Source organism: Spermophilus citellus (genome assembly GCF_964194105.1).
Source record: "Spermophilus citellus genome assembly, chromosome: 6".
NCBI classification, from domain to species: domain Eukaryota; kingdom Metazoa; phylum Chordata; class Mammalia; order Rodentia; family Sciuridae; genus Spermophilus; species Spermophilus citellus.
The window spans coordinates 94,951,284-94,973,199 of record NC_138187.1 but is presented as its reverse complement, the minus strand read 5'-3'; the positions used below and the strand labels follow the sequence as shown (position 1 = coordinate 94,973,199).

At 43.7% G+C, this 21,916-nt stretch overlaps 1 protein-coding gene across 5 annotated transcripts in view; it reads right to left on the bottom strand.

Moving 5' to 3' along the window:
- Positions 1 to 21,916, bottom strand: part of DIP2C (disco interacting protein 2 homolog C) — a 378,781-nt gene that overhangs the window by 149,318 nt on the left and 207,547 nt on the right. For 3 of the 5 annotated variants that reach the window (XM_081300461.1, XM_081300462.1, XM_081300464.1), the window contains exons 2-3: positions 16,903 to 16,974; positions 5,990 to 6,100 (exon numbers count right to left, since the gene is read on the bottom strand). In XM_081300461.1, the coding sequence (XP_081156587.1) occupies positions 5,990 to 6,100; positions 16,903 to 16,974 (183 nt within the window). Of the gene's footprint in view, positions 1 to 5,989; positions 6,101 to 15,231; positions 15,400 to 16,902; positions 16,975 to 21,916 lie in introns of all 5 variants that reach the window. The other 2 variants (XM_081300463.1, XM_081300460.1) reach the window with 1 other exon arrangement.

Genomic DNA, 21,916 nt, shown 5'->3' with positions numbered 1-21,916 from the left:
TGTTCTGACACGGCGTTTCCTTCCTAGATCTTGCTTCATTCTGGTTACATTATCCATCTGCAATTTTGAGGCAATAATTTGCCCTATGGCCTTAATTCTTTGGTCAATCAGGGACTCTTATCGTGGGGCTAGTAAAGCAGAACAGAATTTTACATTTCATTTTAACCGATTTAGATTTAACAGGTTCCACGTGGGTTCTAGCAACACGAGGAGACAGCTAGTCCCACTGGTGGGGCCTCACACCAGCATTGGGGATATTAAACTGACTGTATCTAATTTAGCTCCACTGTGTGCATTTTCCTCTTCCAGCCCATCGTATTTAATGTAAATAGCGATTTCTATCACAATCAAAAATGTCCTCAGGAGTCTCATCATAGTAAATACAAGTTGATGACAAAGTTAAACCTTCAGATGTACTACAGGACAGCAAGGACAGGGTCTTCTGAATTTGCGTCTCACCTACATTCAGTGCACAGAACGCTAGATTGTATTAAAATTACTAATATATTTGTTGAGTGAATGATTACAAGTACACTAGCCTATTCCCAGCAAGTAAATCAAACCTTATCACTTAAAAAAAAAAAAATCAACCTAAGGCATGGGTGGGTTGAGATGCAGAAGTTTTTATTTCATATTCTCAACTTTAAAGACAGACAGACAAAAAAAAAAATCTCATGACAATGATTCTCAAACTCCTTGACCCAAAGAACATGTTGAACCTCTAAACATTGTGATACACCTTCAAAACTTTTGCTAATGTGATTAACAGTATGTGTGTTTGGGGGGGCAGAGGGTGGGAGAGAAAACTAAGTAGCTTTTTAAACAAAACTATCAACGCAGAATCTCTGCCTGTTAGAACAGGAACAGCACCATGTCCTGTAGCCTCTGCCCAAGTCCTTCACACACTCATGAAAGAGTAAGAATGAAAACTACTTGATCCTATGGACACCCTGAAAGGCCTCAAGAACCCCTGCCCCAAGACCCCTGGTACTTTGTTCAAGGCTCCCCGCCTCAAAACTCGAGGGTCCCTCATGTGCCACTGCCAAGGAGAGTGACATGGAGACCACAGTGCCTAACCATTACAGAGGCAGCTGCTGTCTATGTATGGGTATGAAACTAAACATTTTAAAATCTATATCTGAAGTCATCAAAACACAAGATTCTAGCCATATCAGGAAACAGTATATGTTGCCTTTTAGTTTTAATATTCTTCCTGTTCACAGCTGGTCTTGGTTGCAATGGATGCAAACGTATCTAAAGTTTTTTTAAGTTTTGCGATTACTAGGGGTAATGTATTAGATGTTGTTAGCAATTAAGCTTTAGACTTTGTATAAAGTATTTTAGTGTCTAATATAAAGTGATATTTCTAGATGCCCGGTAAATGCCTATTGATTCATTAGCTTTCCAAATCAAATTCAAGCTCTGCCCAAAAAATTAACTTAAAAAGGAGAGAGGATCTATTATAAGAACTCTAGTAAGAGTATATGGCAATGTAAGGTCATGGTTTAGAAATGAAATGGAATGATCATCTGGAGAGACTAAATTGAGGACTACGTGGATGACTATAGTGACTGCTCATTAAATCAGATATCTAATAGATAACAGAACTGCTCCTTGGCTAACAATTTGATCAAGGCACCTGAAGTAGCTCTACTGCAAGGTAAGTGGCCAAAGCCTTCTGGAGAAGCTAAGTCTCCTGAAGAACCACAAACCTTTTCCTGGAGAATGACTTAAATGTCTCACAATGGCTTGAAAGAAAATAAACCAGAAATTTGTGAAATGCGATAGACTAAAATAAACTCCTCTATCACGACTTATTTTTAAGATCTACTTATGAGCCTATACTCCATGAGAGTAGATTAAGGTATGTCAGTAAATTAAGAAAACTCAACTATATTTAGGGCAGAGTCCATGAGAGGGGCAGAGACTTGGTGGTGGTGGAGAACCGGAGCCCCAAGAGTCATAAGCCCCTGGAAAGCTTGCATAGATGCGGCCATTCCGCATGAAAGTCTGTCATCATCAAAAAGTGAAGAGAATTATTCTTAAAAACTGGATTAAAATATGGTATAAAGCATTTTCCACTGTCTCAGAACACTTCAAGGAATGTCTATGTGATTTTTCACAGACTCCTCGACGTAAGTGACTAGCCGAGGCAAAGTCCATCATCTTTCAATGACCAATAAGAGTTAACTTCTATCAAGAGCTTTGTAATGTTGTGAACCACCAATAAAAAAAAAAAAAAAAAGTTAACTTCTAAAGAGACACATGGGTTCTGAACAGACCACAATCTGGGCAGGCATTTGAGACATCTACATATTATCCTTGATTGCCGCCCTCACGCTCCAACAGGTTAAAACTCAGCTTTCAGGTCCCACTGCTCCTGGGTTATCCCTTACCCAAGATACTTGGACCAGAAGTATTCCCAATTTAAATTTTTCTAGATCTGGGGTATGTGCATACATGAGATACCTTGAGAACAGACTCCAAATTCTAAATAAAATAATTTCTTATGTACTTTATATTTATAGCTGGAAAATAATTTTATGTAATATTTTTAGTGTATTTATGTTTTGATTAACATGAGGTCAGGTGTGAAGTTTTTCCATTTGCGGCATCACGTTGGTACCCAAGAAGTTTCAGATTTGAAGTGTTTCACAATTTTTGATTAGGGATACTCAACCTGCCTCTTCTAAATACCTCAAATCTCACTGGTTCTGACCTTTCTCCTAAACTTGTATCAAGCCCACGCATTCAGGGTGTTTCAGTCTCTTCTGCCTCTAATCCATGCTCCACAATGTTATTGAAGTAATTTTCAAACTAAATTTCCTCCCATTGTACCTTTACCTCAAATCTCCAACTGGTATCCCATTATCTTCTGCATCAAGTCCAAATTCCCAAAGCACAAGACACAAAATACTGTGTAATCCAGCTCCTCCTAATTTCTTGCTCTTTCCAAATGGGTTACGTTTTCTCATTAACCTTCCTTCCAAAAATAGAAGCCAGGCTCTGTTACAGGTGCTTGGTATATATGAATTAAAAAAATAAAGAACACTGCCTTTGCAGATCTTACATCCTTATTGGAGAAGTAGATGATAAATGGATGACTGACAGTTGATAGATGAATGATAAATAAGGAGATGGATGATCAATAGGTTATAGGTGGGTAGATGATATAGACAGAAATAGTCATCTACTTGTCAATCATCCATCTAATAGATACACAGAACGTCACACAGATTATTGCAATGGAGACAATCAGGACAGGAAAGGGATAGGGACTGTGTAAGAGGTGGCATGTTTTGTAACTGTTGGATAAAGAATGCCTCATCCAAAACAGCAACATTTGAGAAAAGACCTGATGAAGGCCAGGACACACCAACTTGTCTTATGAGGGAAGAACTTTCCAAGGAGGGGGAACTGCCAGTGTAAAGGGCCTATGGCAGCTAGGTGCTCCCTGGAGGTCCACCAGGAAACCAGTGTGGCTGCAGAGAACAAGTCAGAAAAGAAGATTATCTCCTGGGGGCACAGCGATGCCAGGCCACATCCACCAGGTCTTCATGTAGATTCCGGCTCCCACTGAGCCAAATGGGAGCTGCTTGATCACACAATCAACACCTTTTGATACAACACTGTTTTAAAAGTCCAGGCTGCTGCTGGGTTGAGAGAAGACTGCAGGGGCCAAGGCTGGACACTTCGCCTTGCCCATCATGCTACTAGTAACGATTGTTACACTGCACCTGCAACTAGTCATCCTTAGGATCCTTGGTCTGTGCACTTTGGGGACTGCAGCTCTCTATCTCCTAGCACTATACCTGGCACAGAGCAGACCCCTGGATCAAGAGTGTCTCCTCAAGACCCTCCTGGGACAACCAGGCTCCTTGGAGTTTCAGGTACCTGTCCTGGCCACTAGAGGGGTCTAAGTTCATCTTTGAACTTAGTCCTGGACCCAAAGGAGGGCCAACAGCAGCACCTGAGGATAAGGCTGGGCACTCAAGACCAACAAATCCACCCAGTGTGCAGGGCTGATAAATGACCAGACAGAGAGAATAGAAATAAAAGTGTTGGGACAAAGTTTGGAATCCTGGGTTAGCTGACATCTGGAGTGACATCCGCCCCATTAGAAGCCTCACCCTCAAAAGGGGAGACGCTTGAAGCTCTCATGCCTCAGGCTGTGTTTCTAATTGGAAAAGACTAACACTAATTGCAGCATTTGTTCAAGGCTATTTCCCCACCTCACAATGCTGCGAATGAAAAATTAACAGTGATTTTATCATAGGACACTAGGGGGGCTGGACCAGATGGGTGGCTTCCTTTCTGAAGGGCTGTGCCCACAGCATCCCTCTGAGCTGATAAAGTCAGCTCCTCAAGCTGCCTCCATCTCCTAAGCCACTGCCCTCTGCTGTGCGCACCCCTTCCTCCATCCTCCTGCCCTCCCAAGTAGGATCATGGGCATGGCTGGCAGGAAATGCACTGGAGGCTGAGGCATCACTTCTCATAGCCTAACTAGGAGAATTTCTAAGACCAGACGCATCAAAAGGCCACAAGAACATCAGGGCTTATCACCCCCCATCATCTCCAGCATCATGCAGAAAGATCCATAGTGCAGCAAACAGACCGCTCTGATTATATTTCTATCCAAATTTTTACAAAGACACTTAACAAAGTTAGAGATTAGAAACTAATGTCATTTTCCATGGGGTGAGAAGTTGTACGAGAGGCCCAAGGAAACCAGATTTGCATCCTCAATCATTGTGGCCTCCCTGAACTTGGTTTTCTCCTCTATGAAACGAGGCAAAAGTGGTTTCTAGACACCTGTCCACATGCATGTCTGTGTGTATGCAGATAAAACACCAGCAAGGTGAGTAGTCGGGGTAGTTCACAAAAGCCCTTTACACACAAGCCCACCTCTTCCTATTACTTGAATGGGACCTGACACACCTAAATGGATAAGATCTCAGTGTCAATACACATGGGGTGTAAAATAGCCTTAAAATAAGAGGTTAAGTTTAGGCATAAAATCCCCTTCATTCTAGCCCCACACATGGTCCCTGACATTAGAGGCTCGAGAACTCCCGAAAGGTCAGGAAGAATAGTTCGAGGCAGGGAGTAGCACATCCTGCAGCTTCAGAAGCCCATTCTTATTTACACAGGTGCTGCCTGCAGGTTCCATAAGGCCTGCTTTCCCTTCTGCCCTTCCTGTGGGAACCAGAGCCAGCAAACCAGGCAGAGAGCACTGAGGCAACCTGCCTCGTAAGCCTCATTGAGCACCACCCTGGAGCTGCACAGAACCCACCCAACCACTGTGTGGACTGAGTCACTTCACCATTCTCAGTGGCAATGTCCACCTGTGCCACATGAAACAGTAATTTCATCACCGGCTTGTTATGAGACTGCCTGCGAAAAGCTCTTTGAAAAATTTAAAGTGATACGTAAATGTCTTAGGTCTGGTCACCACCAGTCAATTACAAGGATTTGCAACCCATGTTGTAGGAACAATGACAAAACTTCCAAGTAGTTCCCTTATAAAAGTTATAGTTAGGTGAACAGGAAAAAAGCAATTTTAATTTGCATATTAGGTGAAAATCTCTCTCAAAAGTAAACGTACCAGGGCTGGGGCTCAGCAGTAGAGTGCTCACCTAGCACTTGCTAGGCCCTGGGTTTTATCTTCAGCATCATATAAAAATAAGGGTACTGTGTTCAACTACAACTAAAAATTAATTTTTTTCAAAAAAGGTAATATATTTATACAGTCTAAGTTTCTTCGTGTTCAACTAATGAAAAAATTAAATCCAGCCCTGCCCAGATGTGGCCTGCAGTAGGAATGAATTACAAGACAGCATTCAGACAAGATGATACTATAGAACAGACAAAAAACAGGGCAGATCCATATTCCTTGAACCCGTGCCTCACAGATAATGAGTGTGCACCTGCTCATCCACAGTGACAGATCAAAGTACCATTAGTCTCCTGCCCCCATGCAATGCCTTACCTGACCGATAGCGCTCATCTCGTGACCCTGAGGACCTTCGGCGGTGGTATCTAGAGGCAGAAGAAGGAGTGACAGGAGCCCGGCGCTCTTGAGGCAAAGCTTGGTCCACCCCTAGAATTAAGGGAAAACAGCAAAGTGAGGGTAGGGCTGTGCTCAGCAGCTGCAGGCAGCAGACACCATGGAGCCAATCCCTTGGTGGAATAAACCTAGGCTTCGCCATGCACACAGCGCAGCTGGAGCGGCCCAGTTGGGGGTGGGTGTTCATCACAGCATATGAGCAGGAGGTAAGCATTCTGGGCTGTGGCAGGGGCAAGTGCTCCCAAACGCAGAAGGCCAGCCCTGCCCAGAGTCCCAGCCTTGAAGAATGCCAGCCAGTGCCCCTTCAGTCACCACCACCCCAACTACATCATGGGAAGAACAACGAAGCCCAAGACAGAAAAGGTATGATTTTTTTTTTGGGGGGGGTATAGTATACAAATCATAAATCCCTGAAAAAAATCCAAAGTCACATTTTATCATTAATGTTCACCTTTAAATAAATCTTTCAAGGGGCTGGAGATGTAGCTGAGCAGCAGAGCAATTGTCAGAGACCCTGGGAGCAACTGTTAGTATCAAAAAAGAATTTTACAGGATTTCTTTAAACAATGCTATTCAGGTCACTAGAAGGTACCTATAGGTAGCAAACAGCTTTGTTCACTCCAAAGTAATCACTCTCTGGAAACTTCACACTCTGGACACTTCATTTGATACTAGAGGTTTTAACAAGGTATATTCGAGTACAGTTGTGATGAATTACCAAGAATATCACCTTCATCAGATAACGACAATTCAAAAGATACTGGTCAAAAAGCTGACCCAAATCTGCCAATCACAGTCCTACTGTGATAACCTAACAGGGGCAGGAATAATCCAGATAAAAAAAGTTGTGCGAGAAAAATTTAATCATTACAGTTCAGGAATAAGACTTCCTACACTGAGCATTTGTTACCAACTGTTGCTTCTTCAGAGATAGACCAATAACACTTAAGAACTCCGGCACTGAATTGTTAAAAAAAAAAAAAAAAAAAAAAAGTTTAGACCCTGATTTCCAGTGACAGGCTCCCACGAAAGTTAAATGTCGATTCTGTGGATTAACATTTCTCTCACTCTGGTGATTTCCACGCCACTTTTTCTTGCATGTTTTTAGGTCCCCCGTGATAGGTCAACTATGTCAGAATCATAAAAACAGCAGAGTTCCTACTCTAACACCACTTTACTAGGCTCTATAAAGCTTTAACTAGCAAGCACATCAAGTCATTAACATTCTGCAGTGAATGAACATTTCAGTTATTGTCTACAAGTGATCTTTTCAGACATTTAAAACATTTTTTTAAAATAAAATAGGTGAAGTTTATGAAATCAGAGTCCTGTCTAAAGACATGTTGCTTGGTATTTACACGGATTCATACACATTTGGATTATAATTCTCAAGATTATATACAGACTGAAAACCACAAGGTTGAGTGTTAGGAATATTTTATGTGGTTATAGTATTTGTACCTTTTTGTTGTCTCGTCCTCCAACACATCCTATCTACTGCTGGCCCTTTAAAAGCACTCCCCACACCCTGGCCCTATCTAATGCTTACAACCTGGCGATGGCCTTTCAGCTAGGTGTTCCCGGGAGAGCCCTCCTGGAGCCCCTCCCGCTCTACCCTTGGTCATGCAGGTGTGCCTTCATCCTGGACTTGTGTTATTGTGTTGGTCATTCGTTCCTTATGTGTCTTCTCACCTCTCCCTCATATTTTAAAGGGGCACCTCAAGTAGCTTCTGCAGAAGGGATGAAAGACACATGGAGGCCCTACATGTGCCTAGTGTGCATCTCTCTACCTTCACGTGATCGGGTCGGTTGCTCAGATGTGGAATTCTAGGCAAGAGTTACTTTAGTTCATTGCCTTTTGTTTTCATCAGTGTTGAAAAACCAAAATGCCACCCCTGTGCTCTAATCCTCACCTGGACCTCTTTGTCGACTTCTCTAATTTCCCCTCTCCTCCCACTGAAGGGGCTGCATGACAGCCCTTCTTCCTCATGGCTGGGCACCACCAGATCTTCCACTGGGTTGTTTTGTTTGCCTGAAGAGACTCACCGCCTGGCTAGTGAGTGAACTCAGGCACATGCACCACCCCAGACATCCCTGAACTGAGGACCTTGCTGGTTTCAATGCCCAAGAACAAACACCTCCAGGTGGTGTGGGCAGAGGCAGTCCCCGTATACTAGGGGCCATCTCTTCTCCCAGCTCCAGGCCATGTGGTACCTAGGGTTTCCAAAAGCATCCTTGTCTACCGGCTTTCTCCAGTTTGTCAAATGAGATGCCACAACTACATATTACAACCGTTGGCCATTGTGGCTCCCATTCTCCTGTCCTGTGGACTTAGACTTCATCTGTTTGCTAACAGGTATCTCAGTGCAGCTTGGGAGGAAGCAGAGGCAAGTGCAACACTCCAACCACTGGGTTTGAGATGCACCAGTCACCAGTTTTTTTTTTGTTTTGTTTTGTTTTGTTTTTTTTAATGTGTAACTTTCAGTCTCAGTAACTCAAACATACCTTCTGGAATTACTCTCACCTCCCCAGCTTACCAGAACGTGCCGTATAGAGTTGTGGGCCACTATTGGGCTCATTCATGGACCTTATGAAGCTGTCCTCAAACATACTTTTGTATGTAAGTGTTAGGAATACTAAGCTTCATAGGCTGAAATGTCGCATTTACAACAGTTTTTTTTTTTAAAAAAGGGTGGATAAAACTAAATGTAACAGTTATAACAGGTTGACAGCAACAACAGTGAAACAAACTAGAATATTAGTTCTATTAACTTTAATCTGGGCTTATTCCCAACAAGATTTGAGGTGGCTTAGAAGTATGGTCTGAGGGCTGGGGATATAGCTCAGCTGGCAGAGTGCTTACCTCACATGCACAAGGCCCTGGATTCAATCCCCAGCACCATAAAACATTTTTAAAAAAGTATGCTCTGACAAGAGAAGGCCACCAGCTACAATGTGCTCACCATAAGAGTCCAACTTGTGACCACAGTAGGGCCCAGGGTCACTGCAAGGTTGTTCTCCTTGTTTGTCCACTAATGGGAATTGAGCAACACTACTGCTGGAACAGATGTCTCCATACAGCATAAATAATTCATAGAACAGCCCAGTGTGCACCCAGCTATGTCCAGCTTGAACCAGGTTCACACACTGCCCAGGAGAGCCACAGAAAAAAAGCCTCAATAGCCAGTGTGATCAAGGGCATAAGAGGCCGATTTGGTCCCTGGGAAGGAAGTCGTCCTGAGGACCTCGGGGTTACTGTCCCAAAAGATCCAGATAGGAGGACAAAAATGTTATTTCTGCTTAGGGAAAAGCACCACAGGGGTCAACAGAGGTATCAGGGTATCTCCCACAGCTATCAGGCATTCACATGTCCGTGTGCCCGACACCAAGTCACCTCCACATCCTTAGAGTGTCAGGGAGAGACTCTGAGCTCTGGATCTGTCAGGCTCCTGTCCCTGTGACCTCAGCAAGTTCCTCCTCCTTTCCAAGGCTCGGTCCCCCATCTTTACACAGAAATAGTAGTAATGGATAACACTGGTAGCACCAGTTTAAGACTTAATCCCTTAGGTTCTTAGCATAAAAGCCATGAGTCAGGGACCATTAGTTGCCATTTTACTGAGGAAAAAAAAAAAAAAACAGGCACAGAAGCAAGGTGTGAACTCTGGCAGTATACACCAGCCTGTAAGTCACGATTGCCTTTCCTTTGTGACTGGAGTCTCGCCTGGGTGCTCCCAGATGCCGCTGTCTGGATGCCCTGGAGTTGTGCAGCACTGGGTGCTGGGCTCCAGGTACCACCCTCAGCACCAGAGTGGGTGTTCACGCTCCTCCAGCCATACCTTAAAACCCTGGGGAGGCACATATGAGTATTTCCTTAACACTGTGGTTAAAGAACACGATGATCCTGTTGGCCCTAATGTTAGGGGACAAGTGGGACAGCCATCAGTCTAAAACGATGCTTGAGATCAGAAGTCAACAGGGCAGTACTGGTGACCCTCGATTATGCTGGATGTTAAACGTATTGCAGGGGGTGGGGGATCAGAAATTCTAAATTTGGACAGTAAGAAAGACTAAAATCTTGGTTTTTAATGTGTATTTAAGTGAAGTCATGAAAGTTGCACGGAGAAACCCTTTAAAAATCAACACGGGATTTAGGATAAGACAATCTGGATCCAAATTCTGGTCTTACTCTAGTTGCCTAAGCTTGGGCAAGTCTCTGTGCCTCTAAGCCATACATTCCGTGCATGCTGAAGGGAGGGTGCAGACATCATCTGGGAGGGACAGTCAGCTCCTGAGGCCCCCCAGGGATTCCCGTCTCTTCCCCAGCACTGAGAGCAAGCTTGGGTTCAGGGGGCAGGGGGAAATCCTCTGAGCTCCATAGAAACACATCACAGGCTGCGGTGCACATGAAACCCCCTTTAGATAATTTTCAAAATTGCTGCAGATTTTTCTATAGCTCATATCTGCCCAGAAACAGTTTCTGAATAGAGTCCCTTCTCTTCTAGCACCTAGCTATACTTCCTGGTTTACATCACAGCACTTATTTCTACAATAAGTTCAGTCAAGGAATTTACCAGAAAGTAGTAATTGCCATACACGTGGGTAATAAATTTACTACTTCTGCATTGACGTGGATGAGAACACCATAAACAAGAGTGGAATCTCATCCTAAGCAGTGTCTACACAAACCACAGAAACCCAGTTCTTACACTGTCACTGTTACTTTTGTCTTTTACAAACATAGGTCTTCGCCATAAAACTAAGTCTGATTAATAATCATTTTCCTAATATTTTAACTTGATTAGGAACTCATGAATTGGGATAATGGGAAAGATTTAAAACTTTTGGTAGTTTGACATTGTGTCCAACTCCGCCACCCTGGCCTTTGATCTATGCTTAGATAAGCTCAGCTCATCACCAGGATTCTGCATAGGCCTCAGTTGTTGTTTTTTTCCCCCTTCCCCCAAACCCCTATCAGACAGTTCTGAGGTTGACACCATCCTCATGGTTAGGTGGACAAACCCAATGGGGCTCCAACTCCAGAAACATGGCATGACAGTGGGCTTGGCTGTGGTCTCTCTTAACTATTCAGACCTGTGACAAGGAACCCGATTCATTCAATGCAACACCAGAAATTTCACCTGATCAGACCACCAGCTGTGAGAGACAGGACAGGTCTTAGACAATGTACAGTGGCAAACTGCAAGACTGATCCTAAGGATAGCTGGCCCAGAACACGGGTGACATACCCTCGGCTGATGCGAGTTCATCTCCTCTACCCTTCAAGCTGGAAGGACCCATGCTAAGCCGGAGGGGCAACACCAACTTGACTCACAATCCCCTGTGTGGGATTATCCTTGTACCTCCATCATCCCCATCTACCATGGGCCCAGGCACAGCTGGACCCTTCAGGGGAGGAATTTGACTGGCACAGGTTTGGGCATCTCTCGGCCCAGCTTAGGAGGAAGTCAGCTGGCCCAGCAGACATGGATTCTGTGCCTGGGGAAAAGATGCATCTCAGACACACCATGGAATTCTTCAGGGAGGATGAAAACACCAAGCCAATTGCTTGACACTGGGCAAGCACAGCAGCCATCTAGAGGGGAACCAAAACAGGCCAATGACAGGACCAGCCCAGGCAGCTCTATTTTCTAGGGAGAATAAACAGCACTTTACTGAGGATTACATCCTCAAATGCATTTCTTTTTTAACTTTTTATGTGACTAAAGCACAAAATTCACAAGTGCTAAACACTGCTAACTGTGGGGAACTTCCTCCCTCACTATCCAGAGAGGCGGCAACTGCATTTCAAACAGCTTCCTCATAATGTCCTAGGAGAAGAGGCCAAGGTGAGTTACTGCAGCCACAGAACTCCCAAAAAACAGCTTATCACAAGGGTTCTCAAGTCAGTTTTGAAAAAATCGGCAAAATACAATTCATCTACTTAGAACGTGCTGAGGTCCAAAATCATGTTATCCTTTGACAGTCCTGTTGCTGTCAATGTTAATGTTTTCATTTAAACTTCTCCGTATCTGAAATAAAACTACAACTGTCATCACAGATGATATCTGAAGCAGGGGGTTTAAGGTGCAACACATCTGAGTGCTGAACCCTGGGGCACTGACCTCAGCTGGACCAATCTCTGAATGTCTTCTTGTCAAGTGCAAGGAAAATACTGCCAGGCTTGCCGTCTGTGTCCTACATGACATGGATGCAATGGGCAGAACTGCTACCTGAAGAGTCTGGAGAAACCAGCTGCTGCCCCACTGTCCTCCAACCACATGCAAATTACATGACTGGCCGGCAGGCACCTGCCAACTGGCAAGGGAAGTAGACAGCATCTCTGGCCATCCCATTCACCCAATACTTGCTGAACATTGACTGTGGAGGGAAGTAGGGGCCCTTGAGTAGTTTATATCCTATTGTGGTAAGGGTGGGGGCAAATATCCACATTTCAGTAAGAATCATTCAACTACAATTTGGGGGAGTATTTCAAAAGTAGGATGCTGAGAAGACTAGGATCTGCGATCGACCTGACAGGAGGGACCAGGGGAACAATCCTTGAGAAAGCGACATCTGAGTTGAGCATTCAACCATACCTGGGTGCAGGCAAAGGGCACAAGCATGTACAGAATTCCTAACATGGGGTACAGTGTGTTCATCTGGGGAAGATGCTGCAGAAGCTGAGAAAATGCAGGGTGGCAGGATGCACAATACAGAGACCAATACAGTACAACCCAAGTTCCAAGGAGGGCTATCTGGGGTCTCCAGGATAAACACATAGGAACTCAGACTAATAACACACAGCACCTGCTGAGGGAGGCTGAAAGGAAAACAGCAAGACAATGACTGACTGGCTCATAGTAGCCAAATTCACCAAGACCTCAAGCTCCCTTTTTTTATACCTAAGCAAGAAGCCACCTGTTGAAGAGTCATCAGGCTGCGCTTGGTGAAATACCTTGGATACAGAAAAACGGCTCCATGCTGAGACGCATTTCACGGACAGCCATGCAATGAATGCCACCAAGCTGATACACCGAGAGAAAGGAGGACTGCGTTTGGGCAAGGAAAGCTTACTATCATGGTAACACTGAAATCTTACTACTTTCCATCACCATGATGGGTGCCCTTAAAAGTAGTGAGGATTCATTATACACATCTACACTATGTTACCAAGACATCCTGAAGGCTGCTAGATGGTGGATTCCATTTTCTACCTTTACAAGTTTAATTGCATTTAGAGATTGATAAAAGATGATTTTGAAGACACTACAGTGACAAACTCCAACAGGGCAAGCACCAAATGGGCAAATTTCCCTAAGTAGTATCTTAGAAGTGTTAGAAATGATTTCCAAACTCTTCTTTCCAACCCTCTTTTCCTTGATAACACAATTCTATTTCTTTATGGCTTCCAGCACACATCGACATCTAGGTCTGCACTCAGTCTTTCACTCACCCAAGACAGTCTTTTCCAGCACCTGTGTCACCACCAGATCTCCAACAGCACTTAAGCCCACACCCTGAACAGCAGTAGGAAGCACAGAAGGCAATGCTGCATCTGGAACTGTCTCCCTGGAAGGAGACCATGCTTGGCAGTGCCTAGCTCCAGCCCTCCATTTTGGGGGAATGCTGTTATAGTTCATAATTGTGTGTCCCAAAGGACATCTTAAGAAATATTCCTGAAATGCTTTTTTAAAGAAATCGTAATATTTTCTTTGGTAAGTAGAAATGGGAGGGGGCTGGGGTTGTAGTTCAGTGGTAGAGTGCTTGCTTAGCACATGTGAGGCACATAAAGGTATAAGAAGGGGTGTTAAAACAGAGGTTCTTATAGGAGGTATACAGATGCTTAGGAGTAACTGAAACAAGGTAATTTTCATACAGATCCTGTACAGAAACAATTATTTCCCCAATAGGGCCAAAGAATTCTCTGCTTTAGAAACATCGGTTTTACTGCTTCCCAGGGAACAAAGTCCTGGAGGAGGAATAATTGCTCACCCAAGGGTAACCTTCTCAAAAGCAGCAGTAAATACTCCAGAGTAGCTGGGATCCAAGCCTCCGTCCTGAGACAGGACATCTGAGCTGAACTGGGCAGGGCTGGACAGAAGGCTTCTCTTCGTGAATGGGAGTGAAAGGCCAGAGCTCAACACCAAGTTCTATTTTTAACCACATTTTAATCAGACATTTTGAAATAGACCTAACAGAACACCCAGGGTACCCTACTCATCAATCCTGCATCTGTCCCCCAGGAGAACTGAAGGGTCAGCAAGGTCACTGGGAGGTCAAGCCAAAGCCAAGACAATTGGGATGTCCTCATTTGACATTATAAGAAGGGGTGTTAAAACAGAGGTTCTAATAGGAGTTATACAGATGCTTAGGAGTAACTGAAACAAGGTATTTTTCATACAGATAATGGAGGCCCATCTGTGATAGTGATGTCAGTCTCCTTACTATCTGTACATGTTCAAGCAATCCACTGAAGTATAACCCAGAACCTCAATCTAAAACTTCAACCTACCAACACTTTATCCTATTAAAAGGGCTGGGGCTCAGCAGTACAGTGCTCGCCTAGCACGTGCAAGGTGCTGGGTTGGATCCTCAGCATCACATAACATAAAGTTATTGTGTCCAACTACAAATAAAAAAGAATGTTTTCTTTTTAAGTGCATTTAAGTCAACTTAGGCCTCAAGAATTTCTTATAGGCAATACCAAAATTATTGACCTTTTGGGGGATCCTTATCTCCAAGAACACTCAGATTTACTGGTTTTTCTATTTAAAAAACCTATGATTTTGTTCTTTAGAGATAGGAATATGGTAGTTACAGATCCCAAAGTCGCTGCCTTGGAGCATCTCTTGGAACCCAAGGTTTCCTCATTCTTCCCTGGATTTTGGGCTAAGAGACAAAAGCTAGAAAGCCAACATTTTCAAGCATTTCCTAATTTTTCATGCATCCTCCCTGATTGCTGCGTACAAGGTGCGGTGCTCCACTAAGGCCCAGGGCTGCAGACAGGGGGCACTCTCCTTGAGCAGAAAATGCAAAGGGCCTCGAGAGGCGTTCAGGGCAGGAGTGCCCTGGGCCTGTCCTACACCAGGGCGCAGGCGTGGGGCCCTGGACCCTTCCACGCGCCCCTGCGCTGGGGTTTCTGCCCTTAGCATCGCAGCGCTCACCGAAACGAAAGTAAAACAGAGGCCGGTTCCCCGCGGCGCTGGCCGCCCGCTCCCGGGCCGCGGCTTCTCTGACGTCGCACACACCGATGTGCGCGGGGCGGAACGTTCTCCTCGAGGCGCCTTCACTGTGCTGCAGTCTACACCGAACCACGGCAGCTCCATTCGCTGCTGTAACAAGTTGAAAAAAAACTAATTAATTCAGACTTTAGTTTTTTTTAAATTTGTTACAGCGCTGAGCAGAGCTGCCGACCCCATGCAGAACAGCACACAGACCACCAAGGGACCTCCAGGCGCGGGCGCCCCAGCACCTGCCAGGCTCCAGAACTGTCCTCTGGCAAAGCGAGGAACTGCTTCTGTTTCACTTTTGTTTGGAAGGACAAAGCAGCAAAATCCAGCTGTGTCCAAAGCCCACAGTCGGCCCACCAGCCTTCCTCCAGGATGGGTAAGATACCCACAGAAAGCCATCGGCAAGTGGTGTGGTCTTTAAGACAGCCATCCGCAAGGAGTCCTAAGGAGGAAAGGGAAAAAAACTCCACGACACCAACTCTCCCCCCAAGCTCTGGCCCAGGGGCTTCAGCCAGATTAAAATAATAATCTGGGCTTCTCCCAGATTAAAATAATAATAATACTCCTTTACTTCCTGAACCAGACCACAGAAAACCCAGTCCTTCAGCTAATGCCGCAGAACCAGGCTGCTTCTCCATCCACTTCCTCAAAAATCAAAGAGGAAACCCACAGTTTCAAAACAAAACTCTAAGCACAGCAGAAACTCAACACACAAGTTACTTTAAACATAAGGCTTCTGGAACTCTCCTTACCATGCTAACTCCACCACTCCAGGTAGAGCCAGCAGAGAACAGCCCTGGGGTCCATGTAAGTGTGGACATGGGTATTCTTAGACCTCTTAAAATTGTTTCCATGGTATAAACTGAATAGTTGTTTTCACCTTTAAAACACAAGCTCTCATCCTTTTTCCTTGAGGGAAAAGAATTGCTTGCATTAGCTCTCAGTCATTTCCTAAAGCCCAGTGAATATCCCGGGATCTCACAATGAACTGAATTTACACAGAACTGAGGTGTTCACACTCCAGCCTAACACTGTTTCCTTCTACCTCCAACTTCTACAAGCCAGCTCAAATGCAAAGAGGTTCTCAGATCCACACACTTAAAAATGCCAGAAGGCAACAGACTTGGAAGTCTTCAAGAAGCAGTAACAGTTTACAATCTATCTCAAAATACAAGCAACCTTAATTTCATAATTCTAGGCAGGATATTATTTCCTAGATTCCTCACCTAATGATATCCACAAAATCCTGTATTAATTTAAACAATCAATAAGAATAATTAACTCATAAACCAAAAATCTCGGTTAAAACACTAATGCTCTTACATTTTCACGATTACAGCATTTCAAAATAATGTATTATTAATCTCCATCTACAGAGGAAAGACCTATTAAATTTATTAGGCAAGCTTATAGAAAAACCCTACGTGCCTTCTATATCCATATGAGTAATTACACAAGGAGTTGGATGTGGCCAGTGCTCACATCAAATGAGCGACCTTCACGCAGATTTGGAACTAAGGATGGATTTACTTTTCATCTTGCATGTTGCAGTTAACTTTAAATACTAAATAATGTATTTATGCTACTTAATGAAGGGTTACGTACTCGGAGGCTGAGGAAGGTAGGCGCCAATTAATTTTGACCTCTTCTTTTCATATCCCTTTTGTGTGATGTCACCTGAAAGAGAAGGAAAAAGAACAGTTTCAATGAATACAGTTGTTCATCTGTGAAGTCTAATATTCCCACAGTTATAACTCTCATTTGCCTTACAATTAGAATTTAAAAAAGGAAACTCTGATGTCATTCACCTTGACTTCTCCCCTCTGCCCTTAAAAAAAAAAAAAGTTAAAAAAAAAAAAAAACACAGCTCTCCTGTTACATAAAACTCATTGGTTCGACACACACTTGCCACGGCTCCTCCTGGCTTGATTTCAGCTCCTGGAGTCCAGAATTAAATCTGCAATCTCATGCGCAACTGCCAGTGCAGAAGTCCACCCGATCTGCACAAACCCTCATGAACTCAATAGTGGACAGCAATGGTCTGGGCTGGTAATAGCCAGCCAACACCATTGCTAATCATCATCTCCCTCCACTAATAAGATTTATTTCCAATCAGGCGTGTCAGTCACAAGGACTTTAACTGCCACGGTATTTTTGAAAAATAAATAGTATGAAAGGAAGCTTTAGATTAAAAAAAGAACATGGGGCCTAACAAAATTCAGAATATACGAGAAAGGTGCAGATTGTTCAAATAATGCCACACGTTAAAGCTGAAGATTTGCATAAAGAAGACAGGGAGGTCAATACTGTGTTAAATTTTTCCCAGCTGATAAACCACTGAGTATATGGAACAAAAACCACCTTTGTAAACATGTGACACTTTTTTCTAATTATAATCCCCAGTGCACACTGAACACTGATTTTTTCCCTTCATTTTGGAATCTATTACATTTTTTCTAATATTCTGATCAAACCATTCTTTAAAGAGTAAAAACTTCAGGTTTCAATAAAAACATGGCAAATAAATAGTTACTACAATGCCATGCACAGATGTAACTTTGCTCATTCTGGCAATGTACACCAACTACGGGACATGGCCCTGTGCACCGGAGGACTAACTCATAGCTCACTGTACGTGTTCACCACATCCCCAGCAAAATACAGGGCCAGTACTTAAACCTGAAACCGCAAAGAAACGGAAATATGAGCAACATGCAGTCCTTTGTTAAGCATTTACAATGTTGAATGTTATCTAGACATTATGAAGGGATTTGTTCAAAAATTAATCAAGCCAGCTGTCATGTTTGTGGTGCACTTTACACTGCAGTCATTTCATCACCGAGACTGTCGTATGGGTTTGGAAGTGCCCCATTGAATCTTTAAAAACGATGTCCCACTCTCACCATCGCCTCATATGTATTTATATGCTCTGGAATATTTCTGAGTTATGAGTAAAACAAGGGACGGGAATCAGTTGTGTTAGAGTAGTGGCGGTGGCAAGGTTTACTTTCCCACTTTACCCTGTTTCTCTTTGCAGGTGACTGCACCTGTAACACCACAGGAAGTACAGGGATTGGGCTTTAAGAAATATGACAAAAACAGTCTGTAGAAGAAATAAAGCCCCTGAAAAACACAATCAGAAGGACCTGGTCCATTGGTGGCCAGCCCCACCTCTGGCTGCTCCAGTTCAACACATTGGAATGTAGAATGAAGGAATCTGACTTTCGGGGAATTGATTATGGCAGGTTCTGGGTGCCACCCGACTCGGCTGTGGCCCTCAACAAGAGGCTACCCACTCCTGCTCATAAGGCTGCTTTACCTTTAGATGGCAAAACAGTGCTCAGCGCCCTTGGGAAACCCTGAGAACGCAACAGCCCTGAGCCTCTGCAGAAGCTGAACACTCACTGCCCTTCTTTCCCCTAATCACTCTCTGAAAACAGAGCCACCAGTGGTTAGTTTTCATGTTAATTGTGATGCTGGTTAATCCATTTTGTCTCCTGCCCAGGATTTAGAAACAACCAAGACCATGGGTTGATTCCTCAGGTACAGGGAACACCCATATAAAAATGAAGGTCCGGAATAGGTAAGGAAACAAGGACCCGGGGCTTCATCTCCTAGCTGCTTTGAGCAATCCCACAGTCGAGTCCAAGCCCTGGTAAGTCACAGTCTCACACCACATTTTGATGTGCACCCAAGCTTCAGCTCAAATTTCATTAATTTCTCAGTTGAACATTGAAGTAGTTTTAGTATAGGCCAACTTCAAAGGAAACAAACTTCGAACTTGGGATTAGGTCTTACTTTGGAAAGCCCGATTACTAAGAATTTAAGCCTAAGGAGAAGTAAGCACATTTCCCCTGCAGCCCAGGACTCCCTAGGAGATGCTCAAGTGTGTCCTCGGGTTCCCTCCCCAGACTCAGGCAGAAATCCCAGATTGAGAAAGGGCTAAACAAAAAGATGATTGACATAAGTATTTCATGTGGTTTGATCAATACATTGTGCCCACTGAGGGATCAGCATATAGAAGATTTCTAGATATTACAGAATCCCAGGGAATCTTCCTCTCTCCACTTAGGAGCAGGTTAAGAGAGAGACTTCAGAATGACTTCCATATGCCATGCACTTTACCGAAATCAGTCTGCAAACTAAGTCACACAGGCCAAGTCCAGGTTCTGGCCTGTCCCCTTGTGCTATGGCAGCAGAGTGCAGTACCTGCAAATGGGCCGGTGTCAGCTACAAAGCCCAAACTCCCTCTAGTTTGGTGCTTTACAGAAAAGCCCCTGCCCAAAATGTCCTAAATAATGTTTTATCCATTAAAACAAAATTTTCAGGTAGGAAACAAAGGCACAGTAGTACTTCTCTCCTGCCCAGGAAAGCAGATGTTAGGCAAAAAATATGTAACTCCAAAACTCTTTTCCATTAAAACCTAGAATGTTCCACTCTAGGCAAAGCCAGTATATTTGGTGCTGCTCCTGCATGCTTGCCCTGGACACCCTGCCCAGTTCTGTTGAAGGCTGGGCGTTCTATGTAGGGGAAAGGGCAGAGGAGAAAACTCATTCTTTTATTGAAAAGTGACAGACAATGGTGGAACCCTTGGATCTCCCCTGGATTCAACCCATAGTACTACCAAAAAAAAAAAAAAAATAGATTACAGGTATCTACCCAGATGATAGTACATAACAGATGACAAATACATGGCAATAGATAATGCATAATAGGTATACATGATAAAGAATGGGTTGATAATAGATGATTGACAGATAGGAAAGACAGGACGAATAGATGACTGCCTCAAAAGCTAGCTGGTTGACTTTACATAGATATCTGCCTTTCAGACAGTTCCTTGGTTTCTAACCAGGGCTTGTGCAAGGCAACCAATGCCCTGTATACACTATGGAGACACAGTGAGCTTTGCAAGCACCTGGGCTCCTCTTAATTCTCCATCAGCTCAGGCTGAACTACCAGGGCTTCTCTTTCTCTCTGCACAGCTGATCTGTACCAAGTGCAGTCTTCAGGATGAATCCACATAAACTAAAGGCACAAAAGCAACCAGAGGGGAGTTCACCTCAAGCTTTTCTGCAAGGCTTTGTTTCACATCTGTTATTCCACCCAGCAAACCTTGAGGTTTAAGGGTCAATTGATGTTCTTTTCACAGTGAAGCCCAAGGAACGTCACTCAAGGATATTTTCAATGTCAATTCCAATCAATAGAAAAAGACTTTTCAGTTCTGAAAAAATTAGCTAAATCTAAATTTGTATTTCAAGACTTTTGCTCCTTCAAAAGCAGTTGCTAATGTCAAAGACTTGAACCACAGAATCATTTGCTTGAATATTTTCCACAGCAAGTTCCAAACAGCATATTTTCCATGCTTCAATACTCAAGATACCCTTTTATTTAACTCCTTTCTCACAGTAGGAATAAGAAGGTACAACAGAAAATCAGTGCAGAAGTTTCAACTTCAGGGATGGAAAAATAGAAGCAATCTTATGAAGCACTTACTACTTCCCCAAACATGCTACTTATATTATTCTCTAAGAAGTTCCAGAAGGCCCCAAGTTCCAGCACAGACATTGAGATTTATGTTTGTAACAAAAAAGAGATTTATAGACAGGTCATAAACTGAAAATGAGTAAAGCAAAATCTTCAGGATAAGGTTGAGCCACACTTGGGAAACACATCCTCCCCCTGGTCCCCTAAAAAAGGAAGAATCCCTTTTATTTATTCCATCGTTCAGTGTCAGGAAAGTGAAGTGAAAGCTGGCCCAGCAAATACACACGACAAGAGGCCCTCTCAGCTTCAGTTCTCCAACCCAACCTCAGGCCCGAGGTGTCAGACTTGGACTCAACTGTAATTTGTGCAAGGCCAACCAACCCATGCATGTCCGGCTCACAGTGTGGAACCCTGGAGAGCCACATGGTCCTCAAGAGAGAAGACCTGTGTGCCACACAGCTACTGCCTTGGCTGGGATTCGTTCTGAGTAAACAGACCAGTCTGACTGCGATCATTTCCATTCTCGGTGTCAGAAGTTAGTTTTATTATTTAAGGCTGGAACGAATGCTTTATATAACAAAGCCGTCACTTCCATGTTTGGAATTTCATGGCTGGAAGAAACCTTCCTAATGCTGCTCTCCCCAGTCAACTGCTTTATAAGGCTTAGGGAACACCTTTGAGGTATTCTCCCACTCCTGCAGATGCAGGAGCCTGGGATTTTAGCCCTATGATAAGTTTTCTTTCCTCCAAAAACAAAGTATGGTGCCCCTGGCAGCTTTTGCATACACCATGCACCTGCCAGGGAGAGGAGAGTGAGACAGACCTAGAGTCTCCTCATTGATAGGTAACACCACCCATTCATCTCCTATAGTTGAAAAAAGCAAACAACAGAATGTAAAAAAAATCTCAGTAAAGCACGGAATAAAAAAAAAATGTTTTGAAAAACCCAAGTACTTCTCCAGTACCTGTTAAGATGTTCAAACTCATGACTTTCCCACTGGATAAGAGGTATGAAAATAGAACTGTGAGGTACAGTAGCAGGTACTTGGTGAGCATCACACCACTAGAAGGGACTATAGGAGAGGCTCCTTCAGGGCTGGCAAGGCCAAAGAAAAGAAGAGCATTAGAGATC